This window comes from Lepidothrix coronata, unplaced genomic scaffold (assembly GCF_001604755.1).
Source record: "Lepidothrix coronata isolate B3197 unplaced genomic scaffold, Lepidothrix_coronata-1.0 Scaffold4, whole genome shotgun sequence".
Lineage (NCBI taxonomy): Eukaryota > Metazoa > Chordata > Aves > Passeriformes > Pipridae > Lepidothrix > Lepidothrix coronata.
This window is the reverse complement of record NW_016690184.1, coordinates 5,793,856-5,815,993: the sequence shown is the minus strand read 5'-3', so window position 1 is coordinate 5,815,993 and position 22,138 is coordinate 5,793,856. Positions and strand designations below refer to the sequence as shown.

Sequence of the window (22,138 nt, the reverse complement as noted above, 5' to 3'; positions counted from 1 at the left end):
AACCTCTGTGTAGGCACTTCCCAGAACCAAGTGACTCTATGTTGCCAGCTAAGGGTGGAACCACTCCTCTTTCCTGATGATACGGAACACTCTTCCTGGCAAGACCTGTCGTAGCTGGTTATTTATGTGAGAGTGTTTACCCAGGCTTTGGTAAGCACCCAAGCAGACTGGACATGGGAGACTGGTGGTGGGCTGTATGCCCCACTTCGTACAAACTCGGCTGTAACCCCCCTGTAAGTACCTAACACAAAGCACAAAAAAAAAGGAAACTCTCACCAGCTTTGAAATCATCGATTGGACTTCCATATGTAACCATCTGCTATATGTGTCCTTGGCCACATTTCAAGGTGATAATAATTGTTTTTCTGTCTTTTTAAGAAACATTTTGATTTAATAAAACATAAAATACGTACACTTAATCACTGAGAGAGAACACCATTGAACTTTTTTCCAACGACTGCAGATAAGCCAGCGATTCACTCGTTTAACCAGCTCTGCCAAGTGATCCGGATCAGACTTCATTATCTGATCGAACTCTGCAAACTATACAATAGTTGTTGTAAAATTAGGAGAACAGAGAGTGTTAGACATTGTTATTTAAGATCATGCTTAATTAAAAAGTTAAAATATTTTTAACATAAATTGTACGTCGTCATTATATCAGCTTTCAATTACTGAAAGTGAGCAGATGTATCTGACATCACTTTATTGTTTAACGATAACAGAAATGACAACTGTAGGGTTTTTGTTTGTTTTATTGATGTCCAACACTTGGCATTTTGAATAATGCAACGATTTACTAATCACTAAAAATATTTATTGCCAAAAAATCAATTGTTTTGCTACATCCTGAAAACTTACTCTAGCCTTCCACAACTTCAGGACACATCTAATTGTCTATCTGGGGAAAAACTAAACCCTGAAAGCACTTCCCAATTTTTAACCTTTGTATAAGAGTCCTGCTGAAGGCAACCTTTTCTAAAAATCCTGCATTTCTGCTTTTTAGTAATTTTGATAGTAAGAACATTCTTCTGGGAGTACAATAATTTTCCTTTCTAATCACAACAGATCCCTACTTCATCTCCTTTCTCTGCATAGCAGTAGCAATGCTCAGAATCACAGAAAGAGATTTCAGCTATAAATAGATTTTACTAGAAAATATTTCTTCTTTGTTCTGACTTTTTAATAGTCAACATAAGTCTGGGAATACAAACAGTGCATTAGAAATACAGCAGCAGCAGCAAGACTATAAAAACAATTGTATCAGTACTAATATTCAGGGGCTTTTTCATAGAAAATGAACAATATTTACAAAAATCCTGGGCAGTCTTATTTAGGTTGGCCACACTTTTAGGAATGTGTTGAACAACATCACCTTCAAAGGTCCCTTCCAACTGAAATTATTTTAAGATTCACATTCATGAACTCTAAGAAAAAGATTACCTTGCCAGGTCTAAAAAACACCTTGGTTAGCCCAAATTTGTAATCATTTTCATTCAGTCCCAAGGCTTTAAATAGTGCCTAAAACACAGAAAACAGAAAGGATTATATTTTGCCCCTTTAAAAAAGACAAGAAAATTCAAAAAACACAAAAAACAACCCCACAATACATTTTCTCTCCTGGCTGATACAGAAGAATTATTTATTTCTTACTTTGCAAAAAAGCCTAGGGTCCAGTCGAGCCAATTTTTCAGGCAAGTATTTCTTGTACATATTATATAATTCATGAAATGAAGCTCGTGAAGGGAAACCACCTTGCATTAAATCCAGAACTGACACCATCCCTAGATTCACAGAAACACATGCACAAAAGCTCGCGTTAGTAACATGGAAAGTAAGCACCTAATTTTATGATAACAAGTAGTTTATAACATACGCCTCAAAGACATTGTCCAGAGACTAAACCACAAAGTTCAGTTGAGACTTGATCCAGCCTCTAACATTTTTTGATACTGTGATCAGTCACAAAAAGTTAACACTGAACAGATGAGAAGAACCCATACAATTTTCTCCCTATTTGAGAGGCAAGTAACACTCAATCATGAAGAGGAATATTTTTCTAATATTTCTTCTAAATTTTCTTTTCTTTTTCAGCAGACTTGACATTTTCATTTTTAAAGGGATAAAAAACCAAACAAAGCGAAATAAAAAGCCCCCCACCGAATAATGTCCAACCAGACTTTTATTTTCATGATGTCAGTGGTATTTGTGAGATGTTGTGCAGATGCAACAACAAATGCATATGCAGTGCTAGAACATTTGCTGTACTTAAAATAAGAGGTATCAGCTGCTAAGATGAAACTTTAATGTCCTGAATAATGTTACTACATTTTGGCTGCAAGGAGGACATCAGTAACGCCCAGACACAGTCAGTAAAAAACTCAAAATAATTAAGGCAGCACAGGCCATGCCAGTTTTTGCCCACTGTTTTTCATAACCCTACCAACAGAGGCTGCACATAAGTTTTTCAAGTTAGCCCTTAACTTATGGTTGTTGTCTTACAACCTAAACTTTTGCATATTTGCTTTCAATTGAAATTTGATTGTTTAAACAAAGTCTTTTTCAAAAAAGATTTTATAACATTACATCTTGGTATTTTAACATTACCATGCTATGACTTTGAGTTACTAGATTAAGCTTCATTTACTGTTGCAAAGAAAGCATAGACAACTGAGCTTGTAAGACTACTGTAAAGCGCCACAGTTGTTGTTGGGGAGAGGAGGTAATTTGCTAATTCTTCCTCTCATGCCAAATGCTATTAACCTGAAGAAATCTGCTACTAATGATGTTAATGGAACACTTAAGTACTGAAAAGTTGTTAAGCTTTTGTTATGATAAAATTACATGTGAAATATGTCAGCTTCTCAAAACATCAACTGAAAACTACTGAAAGTACAAAAATACAGAAAAGGGAAAAATATATCGAAGTGCTTTGTTGAACAAACACCCTATAAAGAATGAAAATGCCATCACAAGAATTCCCAAGCAAGCAGTTACTTCCACTGTTCAGTGGGGCATGAGCAAAACTGCTAATACTCACTCTTGAAAATAAAGCTGTAAATTTGGAAAGCATCTAGCATTTCAAGAGTAATGAAGATGGAGCATTACTATCTTCAGTATACAAAGCAACACGAAAGACTAAACTGAAATGTCTGTGTTGCATGTTCAGCTTCAAATCAAATGAATAGAGACATAAAGACATTTTGAAAAACTAAACCAATATGATTAAACTCTATCATAGTATCTATAAAATCTATAAAAGAAAACAGGTGTGCTTCAATTATTAAATATCTCAGCTAACAATGACTGCCTTTAAATGCACACAGGAGTTTCTCACACTTCAGCTGTCCCAGTAATTTAAAACAATGCTATTGTTCCAGGCTGAACTACTGCCCTATTAACACTGTGGGCAACACATAGAGATGGAATTCAGCTCCAGGTCAGGAAATCCAAATTTATGTACCAATGTACAGCTACATGGCTTCTTACATATGCACGTGGTGCTTGACCTCTAATTATAATAAAAACAGTCAATGGAAATTACATCAACTCTTGCAAAGAAGAGACCTTATGGCACTTCAGATGATTAATTTCTAGAGTTCTATTGGCTAAAATGAGTGCTAAGTTACTAAGAATCTAAATAACTCCACATAAGGCATAAATAACCTGCCTTCTAGAAAACAGCAATTCAAGCAAGGAAATATTGCTTTCATTTCACATATTTCAAACTTAGATTAATCTGTACTGCCCAAGGTAAAAAACACAGGGAAAAAATATGAGAGGCATATATTACCTGAACACTGAAGCTGAGAGAGGATCTGTCCTCCTTCAAAATGATGACTTGTCATCTTTAAATTAGGTTTGATACAGCGAATAAAGCTAGACCCCTATAACCAAAACAAGAAGTTAGCAGAATCTAAACATTTTTAAAACTCCTAAAATAACAGTTAATCATTTAACACTTATGGGTGGGAAAAAAAGACACAAAATAATAATATTCTAAAAGAGAAATGTCGACATTATCATTGAACCACAGAATGTCGAAGGGTTGGAATGGAGTTTAGAAGATCATCTAGTCCAAACCCCCATTCTTTTTCTTTCATATATCAGTTTTGCACTGTAGCCTTGGTCTAAACCAGTTAATTGATGTAACTGATCTCAATGCTAAAGCTATTAATTGGATCCTCAATTTTGCCAAGTTTTCACTCAACAATGTTCTTCCTCACATTAATACAATCTAATTATGATTTATCGGTCTAGATTTTACTACCTTCGTTATCTTCTACAGTCAAATCACTTAAATGCCTCAGTCCTTCAGAATTCACATCAGTGAACACGCCACCAGACTCCTGACATCAGAATGATGCCAGATGAACTTGACCTTCCTTAACTTCTACTTTTTACAACTTCCTTTGGCTCACAGCTTCAGTCTCCCTTCCCCAATGTTGTTTCAGTCTGCTTCTCTCTTATGACCATGTGTTCCACCTCTACAATTTTGACCACTGCTTTCTCTGATCATTTCACATTCATAAAGGATGATGTTTTTGCAAAGGACCATCCAATTATCCAGGTTTTCCTGGAACAGGTGACCACTAATGATAACCTTTATATACTAAAACAAAATTGGGACTGTGAAAACATAGTATTAATCCTGGTTTGCAGCGTCTTCTCTCTTTTTTCCATCTCTCAGCTGAGAGTGAGAGAATATCTTCAAGGGAGCTCTAGGTCAACAATACCTCCTCAGTCATGGGTTAGCTAAACTCAAGAGTACAGCAAGCCTGGCCACACACTTTTTCCCTGGACTGTGTGTCAGTTCCAGAGTGTTTTGTGTGAAAGATATCATCTTTCAGACCAGCCGCATGACTACAGTAAAATCTTATATGTTGGCTACACTCCAGCACCTGATCCCTTTGTTCCACTTGGTTTTCCCCCCTTTTTCTTTTTTTGACAAAGCGTAACCTTGTATATAAAATTGGTTAGAACACGTGGTTCAGAGAAACAAGACTGTGTGCCTACAACTCCAAGTTCCACAAGAAAATGGGCATGTTGAACTACATGGAGAATTTCACAAGCTATGTAAATACATCTGCTAAATTAACAAATACTCATTAGGGGACTAAGTTTCTTTGACCACCTGTGAAATGAAAAATTTTACTTTTAATAGCTTTATGGAATCTGAAAACAGTACTTAATAATAATCATCTGCCTTACTTTTAAATAACATTTCTAAATTTTCTGCAAATTAGTAATCAGTGTTAACCAATGAATGGAAAGAAGTAAAAATAACAAAAAAGGTGATTGCAGCCCGGATAGATTTCATCTTGTTTACTCAAATTGTGTAACCTTCACTCTACGAGAACTTTTTTAAAGGTGATGTAGTTTGGGGTTTTTTTTCAAGTAAATCAACAACCATCACATGCACAGGAAGACCTTTCAAAAGTGCCATAAAGCTGCAAACTCTAAAGCAATTACTAATCACACTTACTGGAAGCCATATTGAGAAAAATTATGAACCTTCATCTGTATATATACTTACAGTACTGTGAAGCTTCTCAAGAAGCAAATTTAACTGAGTCTGTAAAAGAAAACAGGTATTTCAAGAGCCTTAACCATGGCAACTACAGAAATACACACACCAAATAGAAGTATAGCATTACTGCATGCATAGTCATTGTTATTACGACAGAATTGATAAACCAAACATTCACAAATTTTAACAGACAAAATCATGCAAGTGTGCATGAATGGTCCTGAGGAAACTGGTTGTGTTTAATTGTACAATACTGTATGGACTAGTTACTTATTACAACATCGTTATCAAAGAAACATGTGAGTCCATTTGAGAAAATAAAAGAAATAACGACTTTCATCTATAACAAGCATATATTTGTATGTTAAATAATTAACACAGAAAACATATTCTCAGAGTTTTCTTGTGGGTTTTTTTCAAGCTAAGTCAACATTTACCTGCAATAATCTATTTTTATTTCCAAACTTCCAACTTTCCAATTTTCTGTTGATGACAATAAACTACAATTTTAAAATCGCATTTACTGAGGCTGCATTTAACAAACTATGATGAGAAAAGACTGCAGTCCTACTATTATCTGAGGGCGAGTCTTCAAGATAACCAAAGACTTAAGGCTATCAGGGAAAACAACTTACAGTTGCTTTTGAAAGTAATTGGTAGGGATTTCAAATATTCCAAAACCACACCAGGAAAACAGCAATATCTTTACTTTAGAGATGTGTCTGTTTTGCCACATAGATTACTGCTGTGTCAGCCTTTCTAGTTTACTAGCAAGCTTTAAGTATATAGACTGTAGGAAGACAAATTCAGTATGTCCTAACATATTCTTAATTTTCTGTACTGAAAGCAAAATTGAAATGATTTGACTTTTGACTTTCTTTTTAAGCAGATCTTTCAATTATATTCTACAGCTGCCAGTTGTACTCCCAGTGGATAATATTGGTTTGAATTTTTTTAACTTAACATGGATATGGTTAGAAAGAGAGAAGTGCCACGAGAGGCATGACAAACACTAATAACCTCCTGCTCAGTTCTCACTTACACATACTCTTTATATCTCAACTTGATTATAATTATTATATTTTCTTAAGTTAGAAACAGCTGATTTTGAAAGGGACAGCCTAATTTCCATCAACAAAATACATTTCTGCTTGAGGAAAAATACCCCTTCCTTATACTCTGTGATTTGACAAGAAATAAGCCAGAGCAATGCTCAAGTAAATTTCTCTAATAAAATGTGCTTACAAGTAAAACATATTGCTAAAACTACTGCTCTTTGAATTGTCACGATTCAATTCATCATTAGCATAGTAAGGTAAAATAATTTCAAAGATTTTTTAATAGATCTGATGATGAATTAATCATTATTTCCTCAACTGATTTATGAGAATTAATTTTAATTAGTTATAAGGAAGGGACATGTGAAGGATTTCATAAAGAGAAGTCCCTGCAACATCATCTAATAATTGATATAATTAGAAGAATTTTTCATTTTAGAAGACTGACTTACATACTAACGCACTAAGAATTTTTATTCTTAAAAGAGAAGAAGTAGCTAGTAAGATAAGAGAACTTATTTTGATGTCATCTGAAGTGAAATTTTCAAGGCTATTAGTGTTCATCAGCATCACATGCTGTGTCTGGGAAGGTAACACTAAATGAATTACTGGAAGTAACACATACATTCAAAATGCCATGAAACTTGAAAACATTGAAAGAATTATAGACTGATGGGCCAGATCCAAAGAGGACTTTAGTTATGTTCTAGGTGCAGAGGTGAACACCAATTTTCAAAGGTCAGTCCCAAAAGTTCCCCACTCAATTGCTGCTTAATTTTAAAAATGTCTCCCTTTCTAATTCAGTTCTCCTTGGGCACTGGTAACATACAGAAGTCCATATCTACTGGACGTGGGGTGCTAAATCTGAGAGAAGCTGAAAATCCAGATGGAAGAAAGTGGAAACTCTCAAAAGATCCCACAGTTGGTTTCATTTTAAAAATGCGGTTCTAAAAAATAGTTAATCTCACCTTCACCTACAACAGACTCATGGCTGCAGGGTTTGCTCAGGACATGGATTATCTGCATGTAATTTTTCAGTCTGCCTTCTGGTCATGTATTTTATATTAAACCAATTGTTACCGTTTAATTCTACAACCACTGCAGAATAAGAAGGAGGAGGAAATAATCATCAGAGCAAAACTCAGGAGAGCAGGCTACCCAATTCCCAGTTAAATGCCAAAACCACTACCTTACAAGTCAGGCTCTGTCTCCTACTCTTCCTGCCCCATGAAAATTTTACTTCTGGCTACATGACAACACATCTCCAGAAGGTCATAAAGAGAATACCCTTTGTCAGACTGACCAATAACTTGGTGCTCACTACAATACAATAGTCATAAAACACAGTATAGACCTGAAGCAGTGTGCTGCTACCTGTCCTTCCTGTTCTTCAGCCTCTGCATCCTTAGAGAACAGTTCCAAATGCTAGCCACAAGATACAATTATGCAAGAAGGAATTCATCTTGCAGTCTTGATTCAGCACTTAACCTTGATATGGAGCAGAAATACTCTTTTGCTACTGGCAGTGTCTGCAGCGGCCAGGTGGAGGGGAGCAAGAACACCGACACGATGTAGGTAAAGCAGAACTCCTTTTATTGAAGCTTGCATAACTCTGTTTACTAAAGCTTCTATGGTTACATTTATGCTTGTCTTACTTCCGTACACGCGTTCACGCATAAGCTTATTGGCTACATCACCTTGTCCACGCGCAAGACATGCGAACAAGGGGTTCTCCTCATTGGTTACCTATATTGGCGTCATTAATGCTCTGCGGCTACAAGTTCCTGTTTTCACTACCCAACCCTGTATCCTGCTTTTCTCCTTTTGTCCTTTGTGGTCAGACATGACCTTCACAGCTTATACACGACTGTATACACTTTCAATTGTTCTCAATCCTCGGCCTCCTACAAGTGTCCCACTCTACAAGAAGGTTTTTTTGGATTGTCTAAGATACGTTCTCCAGGGACTGCAAGGAGTCTAGTTAGAAAAATGATGTGGGTTTATGGTTGCTCTAGATAAGGTAGCATACCAAAACTGTTGCCGCACCTGACTTGAAGGCATGCAAATCCTTCATTGGATCTGGCCCAGATGTGTTGAGAAGAGCTCTTGCTGAAATTGCAGCAGCTCTACCAATGCTAAATCCAGGAGATTGAAAAATTTACCTGCAGCCCACGGTGTGCCTGCTTTTCATCTCTTAATTCCCCTATAGTTCACTTTCTAGCCATCCTGAGCTGGAATAGTCCAGCTAAAATAAAACTGCTGAATGAGAAAAGGATGTAGAAAGAATTTGGAGAAGACAAGGTTTGAAGGTCAGCTTTACAACAAGCAGAAGAAAGGAGAAAATGAGGAGAAGCATCAGATTCAGGTATTGAGAAAGGAAACATTCAGCACAATGAACATCTTCCTGTGTAAGCCATGACTATATTTCAGAAGGGGAAAAAAGTGGTTAGGTTAAGTATTAAATTTTAAGAGTGGCCAACTGTAGTGATTCAATACATCTTCTAGAAGGCACAATTAATTTAAATTTAAATCTCAAATCATTAAATATTTTGAATAAAGACTTCCATGTGGCTTTGCAAGATTCTGACTTAAAAATCACTGTATAATCTCTGTAAGGACTATTATGAAAGATATTTTCATCAGAAATGCATAGCACATAGCTTGAGTATACTATTTTCTTATAATTCCACAGGAAAAAACTCTGTCTTTTTAACAGAATTTTCTTTTGAATCTTAAGCTACTGCTAGCTCTCCCAATCTTAGGTTCTACTTAATGCAGGTAACTTAAAACTGGCATACATTACAAGAAGATAAGACTCTTTATTATATGATGTTACCTTGAATTTGTTTCCCACACTGATGAAACTAAGTTTCCCAGCTTTTTGTTTGGGATCCTTGTTGTTGTTAGTGTTAGCTTCAAACAACTCTCGAACAAACTTGTCCTTGGATTCACATATAAGAGATTGAAGGGACATGTGCAAAGCATCATTGTTTTTTTCCACAAATTGCATCTGAAAAGACAACCCAAGAGATAACAGCACATTTGTTTCACTGTCCCAGTTACTTTAGTCTAATAAGAAAACTAAAGAAAACTAAGTCACATACTAAATTCAAAAATCAGCAAGAGTATATGGTGTAAATACTCATACATTATTCCAAACAACTTTTCAATTGGATATGCAAAACACTAATGACAGAGAGAAAAGACATTCTTAAATTTGAAGGATGTTGTTGGAATCATGAAACCCAAAGTAAGGTTTAGTGCCTTTTAAGAGATCAGTTGTGTATTTGATAATGACTATCCTTGTTTCCCTTTCCAGGACTCAGCACATCGTCACCTGAGAGTTCTGAGAAGCTTAATTCTTCACTGCTTGTAATATCATATAAAATCTGTTGTGAAATGGGAATTAATGTTCACACTTTAATTGGTATATTTATACAGTTTAGAAAATGAAATGAAAACTGGTTATTTTAGTAGTACTACGACTATTTATGAACAGTTGGTTTAATAAAACATATTGTCCCTTCCTACGAACTTTATCTCTCTGGTTTATTTGAATTGGATCACTAACTTTCAGAAGTCAAGAACAGTACATTACATTGAAATTCAGAGATCAAGACACTAGTATCCAATTTCACATTAACTAAAATCTCAATAGCTTTTGGTGCAACTTTAATAGAGACTTTGATATTAATTAACAGAAGAGGCCAAGACTACTTGAAAGAAAATGTCAATTTGCCAGATATCCCATAAAAGGACTTAATGGTGATGAGAATCAAAGGACAAACGCAGGCCTCCAAAGTTCCCTTGGACCATGAAAACACAAGACTAGAATATGAATGCAGCCAAATGAGCGTTCTCATCCTAAATCAGAATGTGAGAACTGCCACAAGAGCAGTGAAAAAGAAAAACAAGTAACAGAAGAACAAGGCAACTATAGTCCAAAAGTTTTAAGGCTCAAGCTAAGTAAGCCCTTCTGAGGGAAAGGATAAATTAAGTCTAGCTTATTAACATAGTTCTGGACCACAGCTACCTCATATCTGATTAGCTCTGATAGATAAATATATGTAATCAAATCTGTCACCTCTGTTCCTGAAGACACTCTCAGGCATTATTAATGTATCATGATGAAGTACACAGTTAAAAATAGAGCACTTGGAACAAATAAAAATTTGTTCCAATTTTACTGGAATTCCAATTTTTTTTATTATTTTGATATTGACTCTGAGCAACCTCAGAAAAATCATGGAGGTAACACGGACTTCAACTTTCTTATTTGTAAAATGACCTACAGAATGTGTCTACTTCAAAACAGCACAGCAATCATTATCACTCAAAGTACTTTGAAGTAAATGAAAACAAACCCTTCAAGTACACATTTTCAAATGAGAAAAAAAGGACTTTGGAAGCAGGTTCCTTCATACATGCTGCAGTTACAAACCAGAACAACAAAGCATTATGGATCTTCATTTTATCCTAAACTCTTATTTTTAAAAATTGATGGTGTTTCAATGTTTTTGTATGATGAATAGTAGTCGAAAAGGTACAAGAATTTGGAATGTATTTTGAGGGTAGCAATTTCAGGTATTTTGTATTCTTACATGAATGAGTCCATTGCCAGCACAAACTGAAAACACGAAGAATTACGCAGTGACTATTTACAAGGATAAGCATGCTAAGCATGCTTCCAAAAAGCTATTCTTCAGTCTAACAAAACTTTTCGATCACACAGTATATGTCTCACCCTACGATGCAAACATCTTTTGATGGAAAATTTGCAGTAGATCATGAATCAATATATTTAATATTGACATCATAGACCTATACACTTGAAACAAACTTTTACACAAAATATATCAGTAAAACTGTCTGTAACCTGAAAAGTTAAAAGAAACTGTTAATTCTGATAAATACTCAAAAAATTAGTTTCAAAGTTAAGAAATATCAACTTCTGAATTTCTCTTCTGATGAAAGCAAATTTTATCATTTAACCTATATACACTGAAAAATATAAATGTACTACAAAGCACAACAAAAATAGTGTTTCATGAGTAAAATTACCGTCTCATAGCATACTGCTCCTGCAAAGTGTCGGATAATAAAGCCTTCGTCGTCCCTGATATTTCTGTGAACAGCCAATTTAGACTTCCTAGGAATCTGGAATTAAGAAGTTGAATTACAAAAGAAGAATTACAATGGAGAGTAAGAAAAAGTTTATTCTTAGAACACCACCATGATCTACTGGGAACACTAGGTACTAAAAATTACATTTCCTATAAGTACAATTGTGATGATCACTACCATTCCTGTTCAAACCATGATATTCCAAACCCCTAATTTCAGTCTCATTCACACTTTAGAAACATCACATTCAAAATACAAGTCATCAGGATTGCTAACACCAGTTAGTGGATTTCGGTTTTGACTTTATTTGCCAATTTTGATACCATTCATGCCACAGCTGATGAATACGATTCGACAGAAGTTTAATATATGGCTTCGGATGGTATATTTTAACAGGCAACCCCTGAGCTGATCATACACATACCGACAAAAATGTTTCATTGCACAGCAATCCAGGTAAGTGGAAACTTAATGAAAGACAAATGGATGACAGTTTCATTTGGCTTCCCTTGTTTGTGTTTTTTTCAGTTTGTTTTTTTTAATTTCAACAGGATTCATTATTTAAATTGCAATAATTTGCATTAATCTTCCATAAAGTGCTCTATGTTAAAAAATAAATCAACAAAAAGGTTTTCCTTGTATGATCTCTGAAGTGCTAGCTAGATACTCCACCTGAGTCATTCTCCAAAGCAAGCAATTTTTAAAAGGAACAACAACAGTTCATCTGATATGAAACAATTTAAAATGTGGTTTTATTTTCTATTCATGCTTTACATGTTAACAAACTTAAAATGTAAGTGAAGAATATGGCTTTAGTTTCAGCAGGATATTAGAATTTGTTGAAGACTTAAGGTCTTCAGTGAACTTTCCATCAAATCTAATAACCAAACTTGTCCTTAGTAAACAAGTACGAATTGTGCAGACAGGTATGGCATGAGATTTCTTAGGAAAGGTTTTCATTAAATTGAAGTGTTACTATCAGCTGTTCCAAGAACAGTTTTGTTAAAACAAAACAGACAGCAAAAATAAACCTACTGAGAGCCTGAAATGGTCCTTGTGCTTTTGGTGCACAACTGAAGTAAAATGCTGATCACTTGGTTGGGGAAGACGATTTTCTTCATCCAAAATATCCAGTACACCTACTAATTTTGCTTCAATCAAATCTATTAATAAAACAAAATATATTTACAAAAACTGAATATATAAACTCATATCAGAACTCAACATTGCAAGTGTAAATGCTGCTGATCTGATTCTGTATAAATGTTTGTAGGGAAAGCTGTTCACACAAAATACAAGAAGTCATTGCAAATTAATTCTGTATATCTGAATTGCTGATTTAATTGATATCCTATACATACCAAGTTCTAACTCCTAACACATGCAACAAGGGGGAAAAGGATCAGGTATAGATTGTTTGATTTTTACTCTCAGTCTGAGGCTGAATTTAGTCATCTTAATTTCCAATAGGTGCCTAAATATTCCTACGATATGATCATAGGTCTTTATGGGATAATTGCTTAGATTGTTGGGGTTGGTTTTTTGTTTCATCACACATCAAAATCAGAAGCCTAATACTTCCATTGACAACAGAAGCCCAGGGACTAAAACAAAATGCATTTGTTTTAGGAAAGGCAGACCAGACTCTGAGCATGTCTTGGTGGTTTCACAACTTTCAACAAGTGTATTGCCCTGACCTCTCACCTACATATACAAAAGTCCTTGAAAGCCAACATAGAAATTCATGTTCTTGAAACTGTTAGACACAAGAATTTTGTAGCTTTTGAAACTTTTTTCCATTGTCTATGAAACTGTTCTTGTAAGAGGAATTTTTACTACATTTTTCTTCTGTGGAAAGAAGAAATATCTAATGCTTGCACTGAAGCAATGCTTATGAACTCTTATGATTTTGAATTGTATGAGGCTTTATATAAAATCATAAAATTACTAGTGTTATACATATTTTGCCTCTTCTGCTTGAAGCTTTTTTCTCCATGACATCAAGGAATAGCTTAACATTTCAAGAAAAACCTACCTATACAGTCCTGATTATCTACATAACGCACTTCATTAACCCCCAGGCCTTCTTTCTGGTAAAGTTCTTGTTCCTAAAGAAAAAAAAAAGTAATTGCAAAGAGAAAACACCACTCATCATATTTTTATTGAATACACATGAAGTAATTTTAAAATATAGGATGAGTCAACATACATTTGAGAATTTCCTTACATAGCTTAATATATTCCAACGTTGCCACCTTAATGACAAGCCCATGCAACTAAATATTCCTACTTGGTATGAGAGATTGTCCAAAGTGTGGATAACTCATTTTAATGAGGGGAAAAAAAGACGGAAAAATACTGCTGGTTTTCAAAATGCCATATTCTTTTCTGACATACCCAGATGTCACACAGTGTGAAAACTGATTTTTTTTTAATTCAAGCATAATGTGCAATCTTATGAAAACCAGAGTTACTTTAGGTATCTCTTAAGCAAAAAAATAAATGCTCAAATACAACAGTAAAAAAATAAATCCTCAAATATAATACTAAATACATCATACCTCTTTCAGAATTCTTTCATTAAAAAACTGCTGCAGTTTCTCATTACAGTAGTTTATACAGAATTGTTCAAAACTGTTGTGTTCAAAGTATTCTGAAAGACAGAAGTTAAACTTTTATGATAAACGTTCCAAGAATTTATATTAAACAGCAAATAAGAGAAGCTTCGCAATGCTAATATTTAACATGTTTGGATCCATACCTGTTTCTTTCAGCAAAATGAAACCTTTTACAGATTTTCAAGTTGTACACAAGACAGATCTAAAAATATTGCAGCAGATTGTACTTTTAAGACAAATGACAGGCAGTTGGCAGTAAACCAAAGCAAGATGCTACCATACAGAGAAATTGTACCAATACGTCCTCGTGCACCTATGCTTCAAAAGGCTGGCACAGGGTAACATAGCTCTAAACACCTGAAAACCAAAAATTCCTTTGAACAACATTAGAAGGGCCAGAGCACACCACAATACATGCCCTATTCTGAATCTCAGTGAGCTGAAAAGGACAGAAGCTTTATGGGGACCTTTAACACCAAAAAGAAAACCCTCCCACTCCTCGTTACAGAATTTATCATTGAATCTTTGGTGGCAACAAGTGACAGCTAGAAATAACTTTAAGTATACTTACCAAAACCAGCTATATCTAGAACTCCAATGAAGAAAGAAGAAGTCTCAAATGGAAAACACTGGTTTACCCTTTTCACTACATGGTCAAACAGATGACTATACACTGTTTTAGCCAAGGCATCACGAGCATTGTTTGCTTGTTCCACTTTCAAGGGCACCCTAGAAAAACAAAATACAGGTCTTACTTTTCATAATTCCTTACTCTGAAATGCTGAGATTGGACTCTAAACTTAAAACCAGCCTTTTCAATTACTGCAAATTAGGACACAAAAAACCCCTGAACTCTAGGCCAAGGCAGAAAACAATCTTGTCAAGCCAGACTAAGCATCTTACCTGTAAGAAGAAAGAATAATGTTTCGTTACCATCAGTAGAAATAAGATTCTGATGCTTTCATAATTATTAGATAATTAGAAACTATATTAACAATTTCCAGACAAAGATACTTAAAATCTATACATCCCCACCTAAAAAAAATATTTCATCTATTTATTTATGAGTTGTTTGGTTAGAATAAAGCCTATAGTTTAGTTTTGTTCTGACATCTTTGTCTCTATGCTTCTGTAAGGGCTATAACTAAGGCTATAAGGCCATAGGCAACAAAAGTAAAAGTAAAAAGTAGGAAGTAAGGCAGTGTGTTCTCATGGTGAAAGATGCAATCCCAAAATAAGGATTTTTTTAAAACACTGGAAGAAGGGGCCTTTTACTAGATGAGAATTTATTTTCACCCTCTTATTTATAGACCTTTATTCTGCATAATTTATTACAAGTCTATATCATAATTTAAAAGTTATATTAAAAAAACAAAACAAACCCCAACAACAATGCCATGAGTCACAGTTTCAAAGCGTATGAAATGCAGGAGGAAACTGTGGGAATATCAGGCAACTATAACCACATGTTTAGATATACATGTAATAATATATATAGCTATTTCATGAACTCAGCATGACAGTGACATGCTTAGAATGCATATATTTCAAAACACACTTAACCCCCTCATATCATGGATAAATACATTCTGCAAGATTTTGGTTTTTTTTAAGAAGGTTTCAAATCAACAGATAAGAGTACCAAAACTAAGGAATGGTTATACTGTACATCAGAAGCAGAATAGGAAAATTCATATAAGAATAAAGTGTTAAGGAAGTGTTTAAGAAACAATGTGAGATGATTACAAATTGAACTCTTGGCTTTATCGTATGACTGCAAACTGCACTTGGGTCCTAAACATGTTGCCAGAGAATTTAAAAGCAAAAGTCCCACCAATCTGAAGAGAATCAGATAAGAATAGAATGAGATTGCCAAACTTCACAACTCCACAGTATTTTTACATGTCAATAATAAATATAGAGAGGAAAAAAGTTAAACTGAAATACTAATAGCCCTTTGCCCAGACAATATCAAAATTTCATACATGGAAAGGTGGCCTCCAATTAAGAACAACTATGGGTATACAAAGTCTTTGCACAACACTGTATCATGACACACAGATATATCCATTATTAAGTAAATATAAAGAAGAGATTTTTAGGGAAAGGAACAGGGAAAAATAATCCTTCAATAATCCTTGTCATGAGGAATACAGAATGGATGGCCAAAGACTCTTATGCTTTTTCTAAATATCTCGATTAGCTGGCTTCATAAAATATATCACTTCTCCCCATATAAATTCCTATATTACTTCTCCCGATATACCTTGCCTCTCTTATGTTTAGACCATTCAGCACTACAATAACTACATAATAAGAGAATAGTCCAGCTAAGGTGGTGGGTAACCAATTTTAAAACTCCTCAAGCAGGCAGCAAAATCTACCTTTAAAAAAATCTCTTATCTAAACTGTTTATTAAGCCCTATGTCCAAGGTACAAGATGCTCCCAACGCAGAACGGTGCTGTCATCCAACCAGGTCGTTTTCTGTACAGAAGGGTACAAAACTGGCAGGTCAGAGAAAGAAAACTTAACTCTACACAGCTGTGCTGGTTCTTGCTGGAGTAGGGTTAATTTTCTTCACAGTAGCTGCTATGGGACTGTGTTTCGGATTTGTGCTAGAAACAGTCTTGATAACACAGGGATGTTTTTGATACTGCGGAGCAGGGCTTGCACAGAGTCAAGGCCCTTTCTGCTCCTCACCCCACCCCACCAGAGAGGAAACTGGGGATGAACAAGAATTTGGGAAGGGACACAGCCAGGACAGCTACAGATGGACATTGTATACTATGTGGAGTCACGCTCAGCAATAAAAGCTGGAGGAAGAAGATGAAAAAGATGATGTTCAGAGTTACAACATTTTGTCTTCCCAGCTTTGCTTTGACTGTGTGTGTGGTTTTTGCTTTACCTGTTGAACTGTCTTTATCTCAACCCACGAGTTTTCTCACTTTTACCCTTCCGATTCTCTCCCCTATCCCACAGGGAAGGAGTAAGCAAGTGGCTGTGTGGGGCTTAGTTGCCAGCTGGGGTTAAATCACAACAACAGCTTACCTATATTGCAGCATTTCCTTCACTTCCTAGAATACATAAGCACTAAACTAACTCCAAATTATTATTTTTGTATTTTTTCAAGGATGATATTTCTGATGGAGAAACATGAGACTGATGGAGAGCATTTTCTATTGTGACTGGTAAGTCAGGGAAGCAGAGACTCCGTACACTAAGGACATCTGAAGCTACAATACATTAGATAGTAATTAGCTTTAACACACAATCTTGTCTTCCACTAAGTATCTCTTCACTTATCTTAAGGTAATGAGTACTGACAGAAATCTTATCTTATAAATAGAAGGAAGGTACCTTTGTATTCTGTTCTGATACGTTTAAGAGATCAGTATACTAATTCCCAACGTCAGCTGCACGCCTATTATATAATACAATACACTAAAATCATTTATGGTTTCCATTTACTTTTTTAAACAACATGGCAAATAGTCATACCTCTAGAGCCAGTGTTTACAAAATGGTCCTGTTTTGCAAAATAGCAAATTCTGCCATTATTAAACAGAATTCCAAAGACTGCACAAAACCTTACTGTTAAACTTCATAGTATGCAGCAGAAACACATGGAAAGAAAATGTAACCCTGCAATGTATTTTACTCAGATGAAAGTACAGAACCACAAAGCAATGCTGAAAATGCACGGAGACAGTAGAAACACAAGAGCCCTACTACAGAATTGACGTTCAGACCAAGTAACTTCCTTGTCATGAACTGGCTTTCCCTCAGCTCTTCCTTTCCTTTGGTCTGCAGACAAACAAATGAACATCTTTCCTCCTCCTGTTTCTTGTCTGAACAGGAAAAGATAAATTCTCCTGTCTCCTTTTTACCTTCTCCCCCTCTCCTTCATCCATGAGCTAACTGTAAGGAACAAGGAAGAATTTTTTCCAAATTCTATGGTCTTTGTTAAGGCTGCAACAAAAAACCCTGTTTGGTCTTCATGCTAATTTCTTCACCAAGATTTCCACTGATCTAGAGTCTGAGGCCTAGGGGAAAGCACTCTGATGGGCTAGATTTAGGCTGTGTGCAATTCCACACAGTTCCCAAACATCTTCCAGAACAAATAAAATTCAATTAAAAATATGTATAATTTGCCCATGGCTGACAACAATTAAGGGAGTGAAAGCAGGTGAAGCGATACCCATCAATTACTGTCAGCCAATATGGTAACTGGTTCATAAATAAAATGGCCTGGATGAAATAAATCTACCTAGTGAAAGACCTATGTAACTAAGGAATATAAGCAGCACACTTATAATTTGAGAAAAGCTGAAGTTCCAAAAACTGTAGAAAAATATTTCTCAAAAAATGTTTTTTTTCCAACAGAGGCTTCAGTACCACCACTAAAAAAATGCCTTCTGGTAGAAAATCTACTGCAAAAGAAGGTGAAGGACATGGAATGATGTAAATTAATATTTACACCCTGTAAAATAATTTTGTGATGATGGAGACCTCTTTGGAAGTCTTCATGAAAAGGCAGAAACTGAGTAAGAGAGTGGCACAGTGCATTTACAGTCTAAGAGAAGTACCGGATTTTGAATCCTAACACATTATTGCACTCTGCAAACACACTTCACATGGATGGCAAAAACATCAGCCAACAAGGTGATCATTATGTGCTTTTGGGAGGCAAGGACAGATAAACATAGTGCAGCTGTCAAGTCTCTCTGCCAGTATTTTTAATAAAATTCAGAGACAGCATTTAGCATCACCCTCCTACTATTCCTTGTTGGCTCAGTAGAACAAAGCCTTTGTTATACTCTAAGCACAGTGATTTCAGCTATTTATTCACTGTGACCTATTAGCACTCACATGATCCGCTTGCACACAAAAGGTCCCTAAGAAAGAGAGAGAGAAATGACTAGCTCTTTAGGTTGCTGGAACAAAATAAAACAATGTACTTGTCAAAACTCTAATATTAACAGCAATCAAATAGTTTCTAAACTACATTACCATAGAAGAAAAATTGTGTCTATTTAATAAGTATCTAAAATAGTCCAATCCACTTTCCTTGTACATGCAGTAAGCCACACAAGAAGAAATTGCTGTATTTATTGATGTATGTTTGCTTTTAGCTGCACAAGTTTAGAGAATGCTAGAGAAAGAGGGTTAATGCATTAATCCTTGAGACAGTGAAGGAGTCCTCTGAATTCATTTTTGACACCCCCAAAATAAAACACTGGGGGAAAAATAAGATCTGCTGGCACAAAAACATAGCTCCTTGTGTTTGCAGACTTTTGAAACAGTACACTGCTAACAATGCCCCAAGTTTATCAGGATAAATACACTGAGCAGAAAATTTTTAAAGTTTTAATCCAAAGTAAACTTAAAGCTGTAACAAAACCTATATTTGTTCTTAAAAAACCTTCCTTGACAGTGTCATTTGGGATATGGTGAAAGAGAAGCAGTATATGATGATGCATTTCTGCTTCAGTGCTTGATATGTCCCACCAAAAATTCTTGAAAGGAAACTATACAGACAAGCTTTATCTATGTGTTATGTATACAACAGCCCAAACTAATCTGTTCTCAGAGGCTGAATCAGCAGTTCACTGAGAGAATTTCCAGTGGAGTGCCATCTGAGTCTGACATGGATGCAATTTGTTCAAAGCCCTTCTGCTTCTATTTAACACTTCTACTTAAAAGGAACATGAAAGTAAGAGTATTTTCAAAAAACGGTCTGAACTAAGAAAGCAGAAAATCTTGGTAACATTATTAGCATACAAAATTATTTTCACAAATTGATAATGTAAAAATCCAGAAGATATATTTCAGTAAAGGAAAGTGTGTAGTAGTATGCTTAAGAGAATTCAAAAATACAAATGCAAGATGGAGAATAACCAGGTATGCAGTAAGTTAACAGAGAAAGATCAGCAATTATGGTGGATAACAACCTGAATTAAGTAAAAAACGTTACTAACTTTCCAAACCTGCAATTCTTATATTGCCATGCATTAATATGAATACCATCTGTACTGTGTAATATATAATTTTCTACTCTAATGTTATTCATAATACTGGTAAAGGCTGTCCTGGGTGAATATATCAAAGAGTTTGCTGTCGATTCAGCCATGGTCTGGAAGAAAGAAAATAGTAAAACTTGGAAAATGTTGACCACTGGAGGCACTTTGTCCTACAGGACCAATGTCTTCCTACACTAAAGGTTGTAATAAAGAGAAAAAATTATTTGTAACTTTCTGAATTATCTGATAAGGCACTAAGATAATAGTAACTAAAAGTACCCAATTTCTAAAAACTGGAGAGAGGCAGGGGAGAGAGAAGGAATTTACAAAAACTCTGGAAATTAACTACTGAATATTTTATTACAAGACCTAGATCTTGAGCTTTTAACTGAAGGCAGAATAACACATTTACACACACACCCCCAATCATTACTTACTATTTGTCACTGCATTATAACTTTTTCATGGTAGTCACTATGAAGTTCTAGCTCTTGAACATCTGTTCTTTCAAAGTACAGAAATAAGCAGACCACCAAGAAGTCTACTTGCTTGCTCTATCTAGAAATACACCTCAAACACCAGCTATTTGGTAGTAATGTTTTTTACTTGAACAAGAGCCCACACCTGTGCTAAACTTAAGACTCCTAAATATGAGTTAGTTCAGAGGTGCCTCTGCATTCCCCTGAAAAACACCCCATGGTGTTCAAACTGCACAGGATGTCAGGGTTGATTTATTATGCTAAATTTTGGCCAGGGAGATCAGTTTCACCCTGGAGATCAGGAAGTGGGCACGGAACAGTATTTCCACTATAGCTATTTCTTCTTTTTAACAGAATGAGCTCTTGACCACTGCAACTTTCACTGCTCAAATCCCTTACATTCCTTAAAGACTTTTTTTAGAAGTCAATGCTCTCAAATGCCCAAAGACCAATTTTTCAGCTCAGAAGTCTGACATAACCTGAGCGCGCACTAACTAACAGTTGCCACCTTTACTGGCCACAGTGACATACCAAGGTTAAATCGATCATCTGTTACTTTGTTTCAGTCCATAAGTTTATGAAATGTTTACAAATGGTTCAATATAAATAACAGTAATAAATTTCAAAAGACAAAATATGCAAGGAGTCATAACTCTCATGATATTGATATGTTACCATCAGTACCACGTTTATACATGTTCTTTGCCATTATTCCTTCTCCATGTGCATACAAGAAATCACCATCCTGCTTCTATGTCTAGGAAGTTACTTTGATAATAGCTTCAGGAAAAAAAAACTCCAAACATTTTCTATTAAAATTATCCTGTTCCACTATTTTTTTTATATTTGTGAAAAATTATTAACTTTGCAGTCAAGCTTTTAAGAAACATTTTTAACTTTGCAGTCAAGACAAAATGTTTGTTTACCAGCAACAGCAAGAAGCAGCATTATTTCTGGATTACCATTTGCAGTGGACTTTTTAAAACTGAAACATGATTTCCGAAGAATTAGATGTGGCAAACACAGGGGCACTGATTGTTCAGATGTTCAGAAAGGTGGACACAGTACCCTCTAATTAAAGTATTCCAGCTCTAATTTCACAGGGCAGTGTTCAGAGGAGCACTGTGCAGCCCTCATGACGAGAGAGATTCAAGTGTCTTCTGAAATACTTTAGGCACAGCATTAACATTCCTTGAGACAGTGTATCTGTTAAATCTATCACTATATCAAATTTTCTGTGTAGGCTGTGGATTTAACAGGGTGACTGCTATACTTCTTTAGCCACACTGACATATGAGAGGTTTTATA

At 35.3% G+C, this 22,138-nt stretch overlaps 1 protein-coding gene across 4 annotated transcripts in view; it reads right to left on the bottom strand.

Annotated features, from left to right (window-relative positions):
- MYO6 (myosin VI) overlaps positions 1-22,138 on the bottom strand; it is a 107,642-nt gene that overhangs the window by 23,738 nt on the left and 61,766 nt on the right. For all 4 annotated transcript variants that reach the window (XM_017825734.1, XM_017825742.1, XM_017825750.1 and 1 more), the window contains exons 13-23: positions 14,902-15,059; positions 14,274-14,365; positions 13,748-13,820; positions 12,748-12,875; positions 11,650-11,745; positions 9,425-9,598; positions 5,537-5,575; positions 3,794-3,887; positions 1,654-1,784; positions 1,444-1,521; positions 414-543 (exon numbers count right to left, since the gene is read on the bottom strand). In XM_017825734.1, the coding sequence (XP_017681223.1) occupies positions 414-543; positions 1,444-1,521; positions 1,654-1,784; positions 3,794-3,887; positions 5,537-5,575; positions 9,425-9,598; positions 11,650-11,745; positions 12,748-12,875; positions 13,748-13,820; positions 14,274-14,365; positions 14,902-15,059 (1,193 nt within the window). The remainder of the gene's footprint in view (positions 1-413; positions 544-1,443; positions 1,522-1,653; positions 1,785-3,793; positions 3,888-5,536; positions 5,576-9,424; positions 9,599-11,649; positions 11,746-12,747; positions 12,876-13,747; positions 13,821-14,273; positions 14,366-14,901; positions 15,060-22,138) is intronic.